General features: G+C 50.7%; 1 protein-coding gene across 1 annotated transcript; it reads left to right on the top strand.

Annotated features, from left to right (window-relative positions):
* The first annotated feature begins 2,140 nt into the window (after nt 1-2,140).
* Nucleotides 2,141-9,101, top strand: Mb (myoglobin). The gene is made up of 3 exons (XM_028778941.1): nt 2,141-2,439; nt 7,389-7,611; nt 8,506-9,101. The coding sequence occupies exons 1-3, from the start codon at nt 2,345-2,347 to the stop codon at nt 8,650-8,652; spliced, it is 465 nt and encodes a 154-aa protein (XP_028634774.1). The 5' UTR covers nt 2,141-2,344; the 3' UTR covers nt 8,653-9,101.
* The last annotated feature ends 8,829 nt before the right edge of the window (nt 9,102-17,930 follow it).

The raw sequence follows: 17,930 nt of genomic DNA, 5'->3' as shown, positions 1-17,930 counted from the left end.
GCTACTTCATAACTGTGATTTTGCTGCTGTTATAAATTGTAATGTAAATTTCTGATATGCAGGATGTCTGATACACAACCCCTGTGAAAGGGTTCTTCAACCCCCAAAGGGATGATAACCACAGGTTGAGAACCACTCCTCTAAAGAGTCATGAAGGATGGTTAGTCTCTGCTGACACACCCAGAGTAGACCCAATGTAGTCAGACTCATGTGACCTATTCTTTCTGAGCTAGACTATAAGTAGGATGGTGGCCCCTTCCTTGATTGGTAGTTGGATGGGATCATGCCAGGGACACACGTGAAAACCTGACAAGACACTGGGTGTGGTCTCACGTGCCTTTAGTCCAAGCATTCAGGAGACAAATGTAGGCAAATTGCTGTGTTTGAGGCCAGCCTGGGCTATACAGCAAATCCCAAGCCAGTCAGGGCTGCATAGTGAGAAAACTCTGTCTCAAATAAGACAAGACAAAAACTGGAATGTCCCAAACAAACAGAAGTGTCTCTGCGACCTCCATCCCAGCACTGAGCACCCTCCACAGGAGTACTGTGAGATTCTTAGCCGCAGGATGTCCTTAATGTGTTGTTTCAGCATGTGACAGAGCGGCTGTCATAGCGTGTGTACTCTGTGCTTGTTGGCTGGATAGTAGGTAAGTGATGAATGGGGAGATGGAGAGAGAGGGTGCGCGAAGGAATGAGAGATGATGGAAAGATAGATTGGATAATTGATGGGTGGACCATGGATGAAGGATGGATAGTGGGTGGATGAATGGATGATAAATAACAGGTACATTATGGATAGGTGGATGAGTGACAGATGATGAATCAATTGATTGATAAGTAATAATGGGTGGATGGGAATAAAAGCATAGATGGATTGATGGATAACAGCTGACTGCTGGCGGGCTGGCTAATGGACAGGTGACAGATGGGTAGACCGGACAGATAGATGGAAACTCAGCGCAGTCTCTGACTTTCCTATAAAGCGGCCTATCTTTTATTCAACAATATTTCTTCAGCTCAAATTAGGTAGAAAGCCCCATATGGGGCTCAAAAGATCTATGGATGAATGAAGCCGACCCTCTGACCCCTCACAAGATATAAAATAATATTTTAAAATTGATTTTTATATGCATACACACACACACAGAGAATTCAGAGGACAACTTTCAGGAGTCAGCTTCCTTCTCCCACCATGTAGGTCCTGAGGATAGAACTTGAGCCTTCAGACTTGGATGCCGGTGCCTTGACCCTCGGAACCATCTCTGTAGCTCCCAAATAAGGTTTAAAAGAGCATGAACTGTGGGTCCAGACTCACTAGAATCAAACACCAGCTGTGTTATTATTAATCCAGGACCATGTCAGTGTTTACCCTATGGGCTTCTTGGGGGATTGCAAGAACTAGGCAAAGAGAAGAGGGTCTGTGCCTGGCAGAGTCTGGGAGTGTTGGCATCTACCTCTCTGCTGGAAGTGCCACACGCTGCAGCAAGGGCGGTGGTGGGACAGGAGATCACAAGGAAAGGGAGGAGCTGAGAGTTTCAGGGAGCATGGCAGTACGACCTTGCAAAGGAAGCCAGGAGCAGGCCCACAGCTGGGCATTCTTCAAGTCAGAGACTTGTCTAGGTTGGTTCAGCCACAAGCACAGACTCACTGTGGCTCCTTTGTACCACTTTCAGCTAGGCTTGGAGCATCAGGAAAGTAAGAAGAGGGCCAGCAAGATGGTTCAGTGGTTATGAAGGCTTGCCACCAAGGCTGAGGATCTGAGTAAGATCCCTGGGTCATTCTGAAAGGAAAGAATCGACTCCTAAAAGTTGTCTTCTGACCTCTACAAACATGCTATATCACACATGCACACACACAGAGGCACACACATGCACATACATAATAAAAAAACAAAAGCAGTCAGAAAGTGATGGGAGGAGGCTTCAGGGGCCAGCAAGATGCCTGTGCCCACGCTTAGAAACATGACAAGTCCCCTTGGGGCAGCAGACAGGGGGAGAATTGGGTTTCAGCTGCTGGCAGTGGCTTCAGTGCCCTTTCTGTGGGCTTGTGCAAGTCCAGACAGTGGCCTGGCTGCTTCCCACTCCCCACCCCCTACTGCCCCAAGCTGTCCTAGCTCCCCACAATGGCACTTGCCTCAAAATAGCTGCCCATGTGAGGGCCAGAGAAAGGCAGAGATTAGACCCCTGGGGGGTTGAGGACAGTGGCAGGAGGGGCATGTGGCACCCAGTGATCCTGGCCAGACTAGCATCCAGGAAGGTATAAAAGTCCTTCAGGACCAGGTGGCCTCAAACCATAGCTGACAGCCGGCCCACACACTTTCCTTTTGTCCTCTTTAGAAGTGACCATGGGGCTCAGTGATGGGGAATGGCAGCTGGTGCTGAATGTCTGGGGGAAGGTGGAGGCCGACCTTGCTGGCCATGGACAGGAAGTCCTCATCAGGTAAGAGGAAGAGACCCTTATCCCAATACCTGTTTGCTGAGGATCACCTTATGGCTACAAGGTGGAAGTTGGCAGGGTAGACCAGTTGGCCACAATGATGAGGTTGGATTTCACTTGCTTCTAAGTGCTAGAGACTGGAGTGGGGAAAGGAAAAGGGGATCCATTCATCTCAGCTGATGTCAGCAACTAAAGCAAGCTTGAGCATCAAACAGCCCACAGATGATTCTTATCATGTCAGAGAGTCAGAATAATGAGGGCAGCGATAGATCTTGTCTCCTAGTGTGGACTGAAAGCTTGGATAATGTGGTTGCCTTCGGCTTCAAGGCATTCCTAAACATGCCCAGAAAAATTGCAGATTCTGAGCCTGGGCAAGGAGATGGGGGCTGAGACTCATACACAAGGCTTCACTGCTCACCCAGAGGCTGGGGATCTTCTCTGAGTTCTGGGCTCAGCTGCCTCAGAAGCCTGACGGGATATGTATGAGTGGTAATTTTGGGCTCTGGGCGGCGGGGAGGTTGCTCTGTTGCTAGCAGCTCCTGCAATGTCTGTGAAACTGTAGTTTGGAAATGAATTCCTTGCTATTTATGATCTAGGGTGAATGCCTTTCCTGATCTCAATGTTCTTGCATATTCCTTTGTCTGTTTCTAACCCTTCTGCTTGAGAGCAAGGTAATCTGAGTCAGAGGGCTTTAAGCAGCCATGCTGGAAGGAGGCTCGCCAGCTTCTGGGTATTTCAGCTCCTTCCTGTCTGTCTTTCTCCCCCCAGTCCCTCTGAAATGCTGGGCCTGCAAGCCTGTGTAACTGGATTAACTCCCACCCCAAGTTGGCATCAATTCCTAGGCCACAGATTTCCTATGTGACCTTGGACAAGTTGTTTCTCCTCTCCAGAACCTATTTCTACCTTGGACTGTTTGTCACGGTCTCTGAGACCGCTGCCCACTCTCATACCCTGGGATTCAGAGTCCCTACCCTCTTCTACAATGGACAGCAGATTATTGTGTGTAGGATTAGTAGAACAGAGTCTTACAAGACTCCAAGGCTGCCAGGGCCTGGGCAGTGACTTGGGGCTTGAAGGAGACTCAGAGTATTGCATTGTGCCATTAGAGAGACACTCTTCCCTTCCCAGGGGAGTAATTGAGGCCTGCCAGGACCCAGGGCCAGGTGGGATACAATGCCAAGGCTGCTGACCCTGGGAGGCCCCAAGGGCTTAACACCCACCGTTTCTCAGGCTTGGGTCATGGGGCCACACCAGCTGCTCCTGCCCTCTCCTGTTGGGGGAAGTGATCTTCCAGGGTGACAAGTGTCGGGCAAGCAGCAGACCTGTGAACTCCAGGTGGTAGGGACTGTCACCTCTGAGCCCTACCTCACCTCTTCATGGTCAGTTCATTTATAACTGTGATTTACTTTTTTTGTTTTGTTTTGTTTTTTTTTTGTTTTTTTCGAGACAGTGTTTCTCTGTGTAGCCCTGGCTGTCCTGGAACTCACTCTGTAGACCAGGCTGGCCTCGAACTCAGAAATCCGCCTGCCTCTGCCTCCCAAGTGCTGGGATTAAAGGCGTGCGCCACCACTGCCCGGATATAACTGTGTTTTTAATAAAAGACGTACTTATTTTATTTTTGTGAGTGTCTTGCCCACACATCTGTGCATCATATGCATGCAATACCCAGGAGGCCAGAGGAGGGCATTCGAGCCCCTGGAACTGGAGTTACAGATGGTTGCGAGCTGTCGTGAGGTTACTGGGAATTGAACTCGGATCCTCTGGGGGGAGCAGCAGATGCTCTTATTGAGCCGTCTCCCCAACCCTCGTGATGACATTTTTTGTTGGGGAAAGGGCTTCGGAGCCAAGGTTTGAAATGACTGGTAGTGAGAGCAACCTTTCACAGAATGAGACTGTTCCACAGAGTCACAAACAGCCTGTGCCAGTGACGGGCCACCCCTAAAAAAGGCTCCTGGTGGGACAATGGCAGTGAAGGTGGAAAGGAAGAGAAGGGAATCTCACAGAGCGAGCTCCATGTTGGGTCACCTTTATGAATTTAAGTATGAACTCCTGTATCACAGCTAACAGAGAGGTTTAGCAACTTGTCCCAAATCACACAGCTAGTAAGACTGAAGATGGGATTCAAACTTAGGCCACTTGGCTGTAGCCCATACTCTTGGTGACTCTTCTATCTACCACCCCATGTGCTCCTAAGATGGGGTCTGATTGGGCTACTGTTTAGAAGAGAAGCAGAGAGCATCTTCCCTTCCCTGGCCAGCCGGATTGCCTGTGTGCTGAGCCTGGCCTCCTGGCAACAAGATGAAGAAAGGAACCCTGGGAAACCTGGGAAACCCTAGGTTTCTTCAACAGGGGCTGAATCAGGTGTGTTTAGGGGAATCCAAGGACGTGGGCTCTGGACCTCTCCCTGGACTCCATCTGTGGGACTCAGGGTTCAGGGATCAAGTGGCTGTGTGGGGCCTGTAGGCCTGTACCTCTCCTTCTATAACATGAGCAAGCCTAATCCTATTCTGCCTAGTTCTGGGCAAAGGTGAGGTTGGGGTAAGCCTTCTAGAAGCTAAGAAGTCAGTTTGGTTTACACGCAATGAGCTAAGACCCAGAAAGGCTGAGTGCCTGTTTCGGCATCTCACAGGACACTGGAGACTGAGCCGGAACCAGAATGTAGTGTCTTTAAAGCCCACAGCCTTGAGTCCCTGTTCTTGCCGTCTTCTGGACTCTTCCAGTCTGGTGACCTTGGGCTCACCTGTGGGTGTCAGGCCTCCCGTCTGTCAGCAGGAACTCAAGGGTCATTGTCGCTAGATAATAATAGTCAGGAGTACAGGGACCCTTCACAAGGTGCCAGAGACAAGCTGTCAGTGACGCACACAGCTCTGGATGGGCTCCTGGGGTGATGACAGTAATACAACCAGGACTGGGGACAGGCCCAACCGATCTTCATGGCACCAGCTTGTGTGCATGGCTCTTCACCCACGTGAAGAACAGACTTGGGTGTTTGTGTGTGTGTGCTTCTGAGAATACACACTGTGTGTGTGTGTGTGTGTGTGTGTGTGTGTGTGTGTGTGTCGCTTCTGAGCAGAACACTCAGGCTTCCTGTGCCTAAGTTTCTACAGCTGTCACATGGAGTCTGCTGCATCAGGCTCTTTCAGCAGGGTTCTGAATAGCGATGGTTGCTTTGGAATGGCTTGGAATCACAGAACAAGAAGTAACCCATGTATGTTCCTGAGTCCATGTAGTTGGAATGGACACATGGTGGAGGATTGGGGGCCTAACTGATGACTGACGCACAGTGAAGTGCTTGAGAGGCGGGAAGGCCTATCTGTGATGAGTGACCATGGATGTAGAAGAGGGCATAGATCAGCCGACCTGAGAGGCTGTATCAAGCACCCATTCACTGGTGAGGTAGGACCATCCCCACTGTGGAGCCGTGGAGCATTGTGCCTTTTGTCCTGCACTGTCTGGAGACTAATCCAGGCATGCACAGAGAGACAGGGCTCCCACACTCCCTCTGCTGGATGTGCACTAGACCTCTTAGTTCCTCCTCTGTGACGTGATGCAATCACACAACTTGCTTCAGGTGTACTGTGGGAATTCAGTAAATTACCCTGCAAAGTGCTTTAAGGACACATTATGTCCTTTGTGACTATTCTGTCCCTCACTGTGGATCCTAACCAGGCTGGTCTTGGAGTGGGGACAGAACAGGGAAGGAAAACCAGGCTCCCAGGTGAACACAGGCTCAGTTGACCCTGCAAGGGGTTGGGACAGCTAGAGAGAAGAGTTGGGGGCATCAGCAGATCACAAACTCGAGGGATCATAGAGGAAGATGACTCTTCAGCAGCCAGGTCTCTTGGGTTGAATGAAGCAGCTTAGTTGTCCTGGTCATAGGAGGTTCTTCCCATGGGACTGTGGGGCAGAGGCGGGGGTGGGGGGCCAGGTGCTTCCCGTACAGCTTGGTACACAAAGACAAATGTATATGTTCATAGTGTTCCTGTAAGAATAACACAGAGTCTAGGTAGCTATGGTTACTCTGATAAACATATCAGAGTGGGGCCCTAGGAGACATCAGGTATAAATGCTAGAGCTAGTACTGTCCAGGTTCCAGTTCTGAGCTCTGACACCACCTGCTATGAACCAGGGCAGACAACTGACTTTGATGGTGTTTTATTTGCCTACAAGTGGATCAGGGACTGGCCTCATCTGGGGAGGTTGGTGGCTCTTGTAGCCCTCATTATCTTCCCAAAGCAGGACTTGGGTCCCTGGCTGGGTAAAGCCAGAGCTCAGGAGGTGGCAGGCAGGAGCAGCTGTGACCTTTGGTGGGTCCCCTTGCCATCACCATTGGAAAATGAATGAGGTAGCATCTGAAGTTTATGCCAGTGTAGAGGGGTCTCAACGGCAGCCACAGACAGTCATGAAGTCTAGAATTTCAGGTTTCAGCCTCTTCAGGCAGGAAGCAATAGAAGCATCCCTCTCACAGATGAGTCATACAGATCCTCTGACTGTCTGCCTTCTCTGCACACTAGCCCTGAGACCCTCCTGGGAACACGTCCCTGTCTATAAAATGGGAAGAGTGTGACTGACATGGTAGGTAGGTGTGAGCCCAGCATAGAACCGTACACACAGATGCTCCACCCCGGTGCACCCCACTCTCTGCTCTCTGGAGAACAGAGAAGGGGGTGAGGATGGAGAGACATCACTGCCCTTGGCCTTCTCCATAACCAAGAGAAGAAGAGGGTATTGATCATAATGGAAGAACAGCAGGTGTTTGTCCCACACTGAGTCAGCCCCCCCATGGGTTAACTCATCTAACCCATTAGATAAGATCATGTCACCCCCAGTCATGGAGACCCTGAATCAGAGAGCGGTGTGGTGAGCTGGCCCAGGCAGCACCCACTGGGAAGAGACACAACTGGAGTCTAGTGGCCACCATCTGACTCTCTCCATCCCTTCTTGTTCCTTAGTCTGTTTAAGACTCACCCTGAGACCCTGGAGAAGTTTGACAAGTTCAAGAACCTGAAGACAGAGGATGAGATGAAGGGCTCAGAGGACCTGAAGAAGCATGGTTGCACCGTGCTCACAGCCCTGGGTACCATCCTGAAGAAGAAGGGACAACATGCTTCCGAGATCCAGCCTCTGGCCCAGTCACATGCCACCAAGCACAAGATTCCAGTCAAGTACCTGGAGGTAGGCGGCCACTGCAGGAGGGCAAGTCTCTCAGGGCAGAGATATAACTCCCAGCTTAGCCACTCAATGTGAGTGGGCTGCTTTCTCCCCACTAAACCCCAGTTCTCCTCTACAACTTGCTCCAGCCCTGTTCCCCTTGAGGGTGCTGAGCTAGCAGGGGTGTGTCCGTCACAGTCCCTGGGTCTAACCTCAGGTTACTATCTATCTGCTCCATGACCTCAACCTGATCACTTGGTAGTCTCTTCAGTAAGAGGCCACCCCTTGGTACAGCAGCCCGAGCTGTATGGGACCAAAGTCTAAGTCAACGACGGTAAACAAGTGCTTTGAGCGTTTCATCGTGGGCCTTTGGATTCTGGGTGACTCCAATCTCCATCTGGGCAATAGGGGTACCTGATCTCACCTGGCCCCTCTTCCCTTGTCAGTACCTGTTCCTCAGTACCAGGTTCAAGGATAAAATCACATGATGGGAAAGCCTCTTCTCAGGTGTCCTGATTGACAGTCCTGGTCGGCTAGCCAATGCTAAGCAGGATGTCTTGTCTGCTGCATGCAAGCTTTCATGGGCTAGTAGTGTGGGCACACGAGGGGTGAGAAAGGGACTCCAGAGAGGCCCTCTGGGTTCAAGTGACCTTTCCTGGCTGTGTGACTTCAGCACACAGCTACACACCTGTCTCTGCCTCAGTTTCCCCATTTACAAAGCAGGGATGGTGGTGGTGCCTGCCTCCAGGTAGTCAGGTTTAAAGGAGTTGGTTCACAGTGATTCCACAGAATGGCATTTGGGACATTTTAAGTGTGAAGGAAACAGTCTGATAGTAAGGAGAAGGGTAGTGGGTTTACACCCCCAACCCATGGCTTGCTCTGTCCCGTGACCTACAACCTCTTGTCCCCTTCTGGCAGTTTATCTCAGAAATCATCATCCAAGTCCTGAAGAACAGACATTCCGGGGACTTCGGAGCAGATGCTCAGGGCGCTATGAGCAAGGCCCTCGAACTCTTCCGGAATGACATTGCTGCCAAGTACAAGGAGCTGGGCTTCCAGGGCTGAGCCACAGGCTCCCACTGTCCGACCCACCAAGCTGGGACCCAGTGTTGTGTAGCAAGTAGAGTGTGCAGTGCCCTAGGTTAGCAGAGAACAGAGTGGGGAGCATGGTGTGGCATCCACCCACACCCCTGGGGACAGAGCTCTGGGCAGCGTTACTCTGGAACCCAGAGGTGCAAAGTGGCCTCAGCCTCCTCAGCTCTGCTGGGTCATGCTCAGGTCTTCTGTCACCTAAGTCCCAACCCACTTTCTCCCGGTTTTGGGAAAATCCCTTTTCCACTGTCACATTTGACCCCAAATCCAAGCCACTGACTAGCAGACCCTGACGTTTGAACGAGATGGAGGGTTGCGTGGAGAGAGTGGAAGGCGGAGTGGGGGCAACGAGCGTCAGAAGTCTCCTGCCACTCAGCTTCCCACTCACCCACTTGTTTCAATAAAATATCCTGCAGCTCCTCCTTCCTTGTCTCAGTCTGGTATATTTTTAACCCTTCTGGCAAGGGAAACACCTACAAGCATCCCTGGAAAAAATGGGAAGGTGCATTCTGGGATTGCAGGCCGACTGAAAATGTGAGACAGGCCCCTTTCTACAGTCACCTCTCAGTGGCAGGCACATACTGGGTTAGGTTCAGGGACAGTAAAGAAAGGGCCCCCATCTGGGCTCTGATCAAGATGGTGGGCCTGCAGACAGGTTCAACTGACCTTGGCTGTCTGGGGATCAGTGCCAGGTGCCCAGGGCAGGAGACAGGGAGGAGATGTCACTGTGGATCTGACAGCTGAGGCAATGTGAGAAGGTCACCCAGCCAGAAAGTAGCAGAGCTGAGAGCCAAACAGTGGCCTAGAAGACAACAGGGACTCTGACCCCAGAACTGAGCCTGTGGCCAACAGTAGCAGCTGCTGACCTTCCGGCCAGCGAGAGGACAGACAACAGGGAGATACTATCCAAACACAGGATGAGACAAGAAACCCACGTGTCCAAGGACAGATAGTGTGTGAGCCTCACCAAGAACCCAGAGCAGACCTGTTACTGAGACTAACACAGTCGGAGTAAAGCTTAGCCACCAGTCCTCAAAAGGCTAATTAGACAGGTAAGTAATACTGAAAAGCAGAGAAAGGGATATATTCAGTGTGGTCACACGTGGAAGAGGAACAGAGAGGCCCAGTGTCCCCCTCCCCTAGCCCATCTTCAGGGTCCTAACATGAAGTGAAGTTAAAAAAAAAAAACAAAACAGGGCCAGCCAGAGGTATTCATAGCTGAGCAGAACTGGTTGAGGTGTAGTCTCTCCGACCATTGTCTCCTCTTCTCTGTTCCATAAGGGGCCTGACAGTTGTCGAAACTATGTGAAATCTCTTCCTGGGTGACAAGTGCCTCCTCTGGCTGAACCAAACTTCAACTTTTTCTTTCCTGACATGAGATCGCAATCTGGAGGGGTCCATTGTCTCAATAGTCTTATGGCCAAAGGGAGGGATATCTTCAAGCATGGTGACCTGAGTTCGACCCACGGGAAGACAGAAGAAGACGGCTGACCTCATAAAGTTGTCCTCTGACTTCCACTGTGGATGCACACATGGGTATCTGTGTTTCCACATGTAAACTCACATCATACATGCACATGAAATACTAATGATGATGATGATGGTGATGGTGGTGGTGGTGGTGGTGGTGGTGATGGTGATGATGCCTTCATTCGTTTTGTGGGTGGGGTTCTGCCCTTATAGAAATTTCATTGACTGTCAGACAATGGGCTCTTTCTGACATGTGATCTTCCTAGGAGCTGACAGAGCTGGTTCTTCCCCAGCTATTAGGCATTCATCAACATTCCTGTCAGGGACACTCCTGGCTCCTGATCATTAAATAAGCAGGAAGGAATGCCAGCTGCAGAGGAATGCTATGCATTTGTCATTTGCCCTGCATTCATGGAGCAAATCGCGACAAACCTTGGAGGTAAAAATAGAAGCGAGCTTAGAGCTCCGAGGGGCACGCACAGGCCAGCTGCCTCTTTTGTCACGGCTGAGTGTGTCTGTGCTGAGTCCTCATGTCAGGGGCAGGCGGATATTTTACTTCAGTTTATTTAAGGTTTCTCTTCAGCCCCAGGCGAGCTCTCGCCAATTCCACACTCAGAGTCGTAGCGTGTGGAGGTGGCAGATTGATTACAACCATCTGCTCCTGTACTGTCCTCGGGACCACTGTACCCCCAGCTGCTCATGAAGGCCCCTCCTGGGGTTGAAGCATAGATTCTCTTCACACTCAGACCCCACAGACTCATTCGAGTCCCGCTGTCTCCCAGCCAGGTTCCAGCCAGGCCAATGAAGGTTTGCTTGGTAGGGCTATGCACCCTCTGCACGCCACACATGGTGCCTGATCAAGGCAACTTCTAAGGTTTGGGTCTCTGTTCCATGATCCCAGCTGTGGCCTCAGGGAGTGTGCCCTCCTAGTCCACATGGGGTGCTTCGGGATCTTGAGGTGATCCTGAGTAGAACCCTTTTCTCTGAGACCCAGTGCCATCTGCTCCACTCTGCCTTTGGAGAATTTCAAAGAGAGGTTTCCCAACCAGAGTGGCCCTGTGAGTTATTCCAGCCTTTGTTCTGCCTGCAGTCTTCCTGGCTCTGGTGGGAACTAAGCATCCTACCTGCACACCCAGTCAAAGACCTGAGTTCCTTCCTTCCTTCCTTCCTTCCTTCCTTCCTTCCTTCCTTCCTTCCTTCCTTCCTTCCCTCCCTCCTTTCTTTCTCTCCCTCTTTCTTTCTTTCTTTCTTTCTTTCTTTCTTTCTTTCTCTCTTTCTTTCTCTCTTTCTCTCTCTCTCTTTCTTTCTTTCTTTCTCTCTTTCTTTCTTTCTTTCTTTCTTTCTTTCTTTCTTTCTTTCTTTCTTTCTTTCTTTCGCAGCCATGGCCCTTCCTTAAGGCTTGGACACAGAATCTTCTAGTCTGAAAAGGTGTGGGCCAAAGAAAGGAAGCCAGTTCCTGAGAGAAACACCTACTAGTGTTCAAAACACACCATTCTGCAGGGGCAAATTAGTCCTATTTCAGTATCCTGAGTACTGAGATTAAATAAACGGGTCTGCCACCACATCCAGCTGTTTATTGTTTTTAATCCAGAATTATTACACCAAAGTAGGTTGAGCCCGTGACACAAAGGCCACCACAAACACAAGTTGTGCCTGTTGATGACCCCTGTAGGACAGTGTGTTTTCATTCTACACGCACTCACTGGCACATCCCCTCTGCCTGGAACACCATTGTGTGTGTACTGATGTGAACATAACTTGCAAACTGTGGGCATTTAAAAAAAAATGCATTCAGGCTGGACTTGGTAACATATGCTTTTAATCCCAACACACTTGGGAGGAAGAGGCAGGTAGACCTCTGGTGGCCAACCTGGTCTACAAAGCAAGTTCCAGGATAGCCAGGGCTACACAGAGAGATTTCATCTTAAAAATAGAAATTAAAAATGTTTTTTAAAAAAATTGCATGCTGCAGGAAGTTTCAGAGGGACCCTGGAAGCTCCGCTTCTGAGCTGTGTGTCTCTCTGTGTGTATGTCTGTCCGTGCATGCCCTTGTACATGCTCAAGCACCCTCATATGAAATGGGTCCCCGGATGTATGCACATCTGTCCAGTGCCACCCTGCTCCTCAACTCTCACCTGTGATCTCAGTTTCCTGACCAAGCTGTTTGTCACTCTGTAGCTCCCATGAGCCCACAGTACAGCACAGTGACCTCCTCAGGGACTATTACTACCCAGCTGTCCCCACTCAGCCTGGACTGTGACAGAGTGAGATGAGTTGAGGTGGGGAATTGAAGAGGACACCAAGAAACCCAGGCGGGGACCATCTAGGCCACATGGTGATAAACTGAGAGCAACTCACAGAGCTGGGCCGACTTACCAAAGCGATGGACTCAACCGTGCCGGTGCTGTGCCTGTGCACGATGCTCTGCCATCTTACTGGTGATCTAAACTATCAACATGTGCTTTTTCATAGGGAAAGAAAATCGAATATATGGGGTACACCACTAGGGGCAGCGGGCTAGGCAGGAGCAAAGACGCTGCCTGCAGCATAAATGAAAAGTGTCTTATAAACACCTCACAGACCTTCACCTTCAATTGACCCACATCGAACTGGCCGTTATTGTCTGGCCAGGCCGCCCACAAATACAAAGCTTTTTCCTAAATTGGTATATTGCAGAGAACTAGAAACAAACACCCACCCCATGTTGACCCCTTTGACAAGCAGGGTCACATTGTGTGGCCCCTCATGGTTGGGTCCAGTCAACCAGAGAGAGAGGCATCTGTACCTGAACTGTCTCCCACAGTCTTCCCAATACACACTCGGCTGGAGAACAGGGGACCATGGACATAGTGGATTATGAAGTGGGGTTGTTGGCAGCTACCAGCACTGAGGACTGGAGTGGGTGGGTGGGGGAGTGTTTGACCCATGTAGGAGAGGGTGGAACCCCGGGAGGGGTGGGCATCCCTGGTTCCACCAAGCACTGGGATGTCATCCAGCGCTCACACAGTGGCTCTGCACCAGCTTTCACCCAGAATAAGCCAGTTGAGTTCGTCTACCAGAAAAGGGTTAAACTGAGGGCCCGACTGGTGTGAGTGTTGGAGGCAGAGTTAAAATTTTCCGGGAGTGTTTGTGGTAGTGATGGGGGGTGGAGAATCAGGCATGAGGAGCAAACATCATATTCAGATGTCTCCTATATTCGAACCTGTTTTTTCTTTCAGTAGCTCTGTGACCACCATAGACATCACCACAAACTATTCCTTTTTAAAAGATTTTTATTTATCTTATATATGTGAGTACATAGTCTCTGTTCTAAGATACACCAGAAGAGGGCATCAGATCCCATTACAGATGGTTGTGAGCCCCCATGTGGTTGCTGGAAATTGAACTCAGGACCTCTGGAAGAGCAGTCAGTGCTCTTAACCTCTGAGCCATCTCCAGCTCCACAAACTATTTCTATGTGCCACCTTGTCAGGTTATGGTGCCTGTCTTAATTAGGGCTTTACTGCTGTGAATAGATACCACCACCAAGGCAGCTCTTATAAGGACAACATTTAATTGGGGCTGGCTTACAGATTCAGAGGGTCAGTCTGTTATCATCAAGGCAGGAGCATAGCAGCATTCAGGCAGGCATGGTGGAGGAGGAACTGAGACTTCTATACTGTCATCTGAAGGCTACTGGGAGAAGACTGGTTCCCACGTGGCTAGGAGGAGGGTCTCATTCCCACCCCTACAGTGACTTTCTCCAACAAGTCCACACCTCCTAATAGTGCCACTCCGTGGGCCAAGCGTATTCAAACCCCCACAGTGTCCAGCTGCGGAATCAGATGCCACTCCTGCTAGTGCTGATGAGTCTAGCATTCAATCAAGAGATGTTGCTCCCATACACTGAAGGACTTAAAAAAGGAGGCAGAGAGTCCCTCATAAGAAGGGAATTCTGTGCCCACTGATTGTGTGACTCTCCTCTGGGTCTCCTACCAGCCCTGCCGATGTCCTTACTCTAAACCAGTTTCTCTGCACCCTTTTGGTTTGGAGTCTCTGGAGAACCCTAATGGTATCACTGCCATTCTTGGCTCACAGAGGATGGTGACACCAGTACAGTTAAAGGCCCTGCCACCTCAGTTAAAGATCATCCACTTGAGAAAAAAAGAGTTGAGATTTGTACCCAGAACTTCAGTTTGCAGTCAGTGGTGGGCAGAGTTATGGTATTGTTACAAAGGGAAAGCTGTGTGTGTATGCATATGTGTATGTGTAGTGCATGTGCGTGTGCGTGTGTACGTGTGCTTGTGCATGTGTGTGTCTGTGTGTGTGTCTGTGTGTGTGTCTGTGTGTGTGTCTCTCTCTGTGTGTATGTCTGTGTGTGTATGTGTCTGTGTGTGTGTCTCTCTCTGTGTGTATGTCTGTGTGTGTGTGTGTGTGTCTGTGTGTGTGTCTGTGTGTGTGTCTCTCTCTGTATGTATGTCTGTGTGTGTGTGTGTGTCTGTGTGTGTGTCTCTCTCTCTGTGTATGTCTGTGTGTGTGTGTCTGTCTCTCTTTGTGTGTATGTCTGTGTGTGTGTGTGTGTGTGTGTGTACATATGCTTGTATGTACGCACAGCTTGCCTCTCCACTCTCAGCTCCCTGGGCTATAGCAGGGAACAGATTCACGGGTATGCTAAGCCCAGAGCTCACTAGTCTGACAGACAGCTGAGACCATACACTAAATCCTATGTTAAGTATTTGCTGTCAGGCCAGGATTGTGAGTCTGGGGTGACATCTAGACTTCCTGGGGTAGCCAGGTCCCAGGTAACCCACCTCTCACCTGACTAAGGAATGTTTAAGGAAGCAACTGAACCTATGAGCTGTGTGAGTTGAGACAAGTTATTCCACGCCTCAGCCGCCCCTCCTGAAGTGTAATAATAATTTTATTATTAATCTAAAGTTCTCCGAGGCTAACAGGTCTAGAACATGCCTGGATGGTGCTCATTCCTGTCACTGCCACCAGAACACAGTTCAGACGGCCTGCAAGCCACGGTGGTGGCAGGAGCTGGCTTCTCCTCCCCACTCTTCCTTCCTCTGGAGCCAAGTGCAAGGGGTTGCCAAAGGGGGAAAGGAAAGAAACAGTCTGGTGAGCACATCCAGCAGGTCCCCAGACCTCGCAGAGTAAGTGTGGCACAGCCGGGTCTCATCCACTTGTTGGGGTCCGAGGAGACAGGAGCATCCAGTAAGAGGAAGCTGCTGGTGGAGGCAGCAAGGGGACAGTGAGGGGACACAGTGTATAGACTCAGACTAGGTTCACTCCAGAAAATGATACAGAAGAGCCTCTCCCACTGCTCTCAGCAGCCCGAGTCAGGGAGCTGTGACCCCAGAGTCTGCACAGCAGAGTTCACGGCTTTGGGGGTTGCCTAGCTCTGATTGTATGGCTTAGGATACAGGTGTTTTCAGGTTCCATCCCAGACTTTCTATCTCTCTCTGTCTGTCTCTCTGAATACCCCACCCCCATGAGCAGGCCTCTTGACCTCTGAACTCCTAACTCTCTGTCTTGGTTTCTGGCTTCTCTCTCCCTCCAATCCCACAACTCTCTTGGGACTCCACAGTGGTTGACAATGAAGAGAGAGGTCCAGGAGCATAGAGTGAGCCTGGGGGCCTATGGGACTGTGGCCACTACACGGTGAAGTCTGGCTCTTGGGAGGCCAAGTGGCTTGAGGTCAGATGCATGGCTGGAGAGCTCAGTCTGGCCAGGTAATGACCCAGAAGGATGAGCCAGTGCCGGGGCAGGATGTGCCCCAGTGAGAACGCAGGGGCGGCTGAGGCCACTAAGAGACGTGCCACGGTACACCGCCCTGGGCGCTAGCCAGCCTTATCCTGGCACAGACTCCTGGTGTTGGCAGTCATGGCATCTTGAGAGGCAGCCTTACCAGAATAACAGGTGAGGGGCAGAGGGGACAATGGTCCCAAAGCCAAGCTGACTCATCCTCCATGGCCAAGGGCTGGAAAGGGATCACTTAAGTGACATAGGACTGTGTTACGATCCCCACTCCCCCAGGGTATACAATGTAGTCACAAGGCCTTTGTACCCACTGCTCCACATGTGACATTGATGTCTGGAGGCACCGCCCTCTAGGCCCTTTGCCCCTACAACTCTGGAGAAAGCCCCAACCTCACCCTCAGCCTCACCTGTACCGCTACCCCACCCTCAGGCACCAAGGCTGCCCAGTAACTCTGGGCTCCAGGCCTAAGAAGGGTGGCCAGGGTCCTCGGAAGTCTCACCGTCATCTTTCACATGCCGTTTTCAGTTGCTGAGCTGTGTAGGCTCAATCCAGTACTTGATCAGTTTGAGCCTCAGACCTCGCCTCAGGGGAAACAGCTTACTCTGCTTTAAAAAGAGGACCCAAGGGCCAATGTGTCAGGGCCAAATGCAGGTCAGGGTGCGTGGCTTAGCAGCAAGGGGAATAGAGTAACTGGGGGGAGGGGCAGAGCAATCGCATATACTGGGGCATATGGGCTCAACCCTGGGTATACAAAGACTCACTGAGCTGCACACTGCCAGTCCAGCGGATGAGGCTCTCCTGCTGAGCTGAGGCAGGGGCCGGGGACAGAACACTCACCTGGCCTGGACAGAGACGCTGAGTTCTGTTCTAGTCACTGCCAGAAAGGAGTGAAGTGACTGGTAGGGCATTTATCCTTTGCAATCTAGGGTGAAGGATTCCCTGTGTGTGCTCTCACCCCAGAAACTTGGGGTCCCTCCTGACTTCTCGTGTTGCCCACAGCCCCATGTCCTGTGTACAATAGCAGATACAGGGTGATGTCAACTCCTTGGTCTTAATTAATTCCTGTGCTCCGTGAGGGAATTGATGGATCACACAAAGCCACTGGGGAGGCTACAACCACTCAGGCTCCAGAGTCTGGAACCCATGAGCACTTAGGGAGCAGGTTCCATAGTCACTCCTATGTTTTCATGTGACATTTTCAGAGAAGTAATCTTGAGAAGTAAGGAACTTGCCTAGGGCAACCAAGAGTGGGAGATAGAGCCAGGACCCAGCCAAAGGTTACCAGTGGGTCAAGCCCCTTGTAGCTCATTCAGCTCTGAGAAGCCCAGTTTCTTTCCATTAACCCTTGACCCCGGGTGCTGTGAGGACCCAGAAGCCTCTGAGAAGGCAAGAACAGCTTAAGAGTTTTTTCCCCTTGAGGCATCATCTTTGCCCTGACGTTGTCTTTGACACAGACAATGGAGCCTCTGAGTCCTTTCCTGTGTGTAACCAGCACCATGAGGTGCACGACCTCACCACCCTGGGGTATATAATGTCAGTGGGCTTACAGGAAGGGCAGTGATGGTGGTCACCTGGAATCCTAATGCCCCAAGCCTGCAGTGACTAAGCTCCATGGGGAGGAACTGCACAGAAGTCATCCCCTACCTACATTACTGCCAGCTCTGCTGCCCACACTGATATTACTCCAGCATCAGCCTCAGCCAGAATTAGGGGCTTCAGGGAGCCTGTCCTGGCCCAGATGTCAGTCAGGGTCATCCAGATAGGAGGTGGCACAGCCACATGACCAATGGAGTCCAAGGCTGCAAGATGTCAGGGGTTCTTCAGCAACCTTTTCCCATTTCTGCATCTGTGGAATGGGTATAGTCGATGGACTACTCAGAAGATCTCTGTGACAGCCACAGACTCAGCTCAGTGCCAGTGGAGATAGCCTGGCAATTAGCTCTGGGCACCCATCCACCCACTTATCTCCCAACAAAGTCCCTAAGTTCAGGGAAAACTCATAGTTCTGGGGACTGGGAATTTGCAGGAAAAAAGA

The sequence above is a fragment of the Grammomys surdaster genome, unplaced genomic scaffold (genome assembly GCF_004785775.1).
Source record: "Grammomys surdaster isolate TR1022 unplaced genomic scaffold, NIH_TR_1.0 342, whole genome shotgun sequence".
NCBI lineage: Eukaryota > Metazoa > Chordata > Mammalia > Rodentia > Muridae > Grammomys > Grammomys surdaster.
This window is presented reverse-complemented; position numbering and strand designations above follow the sequence as displayed.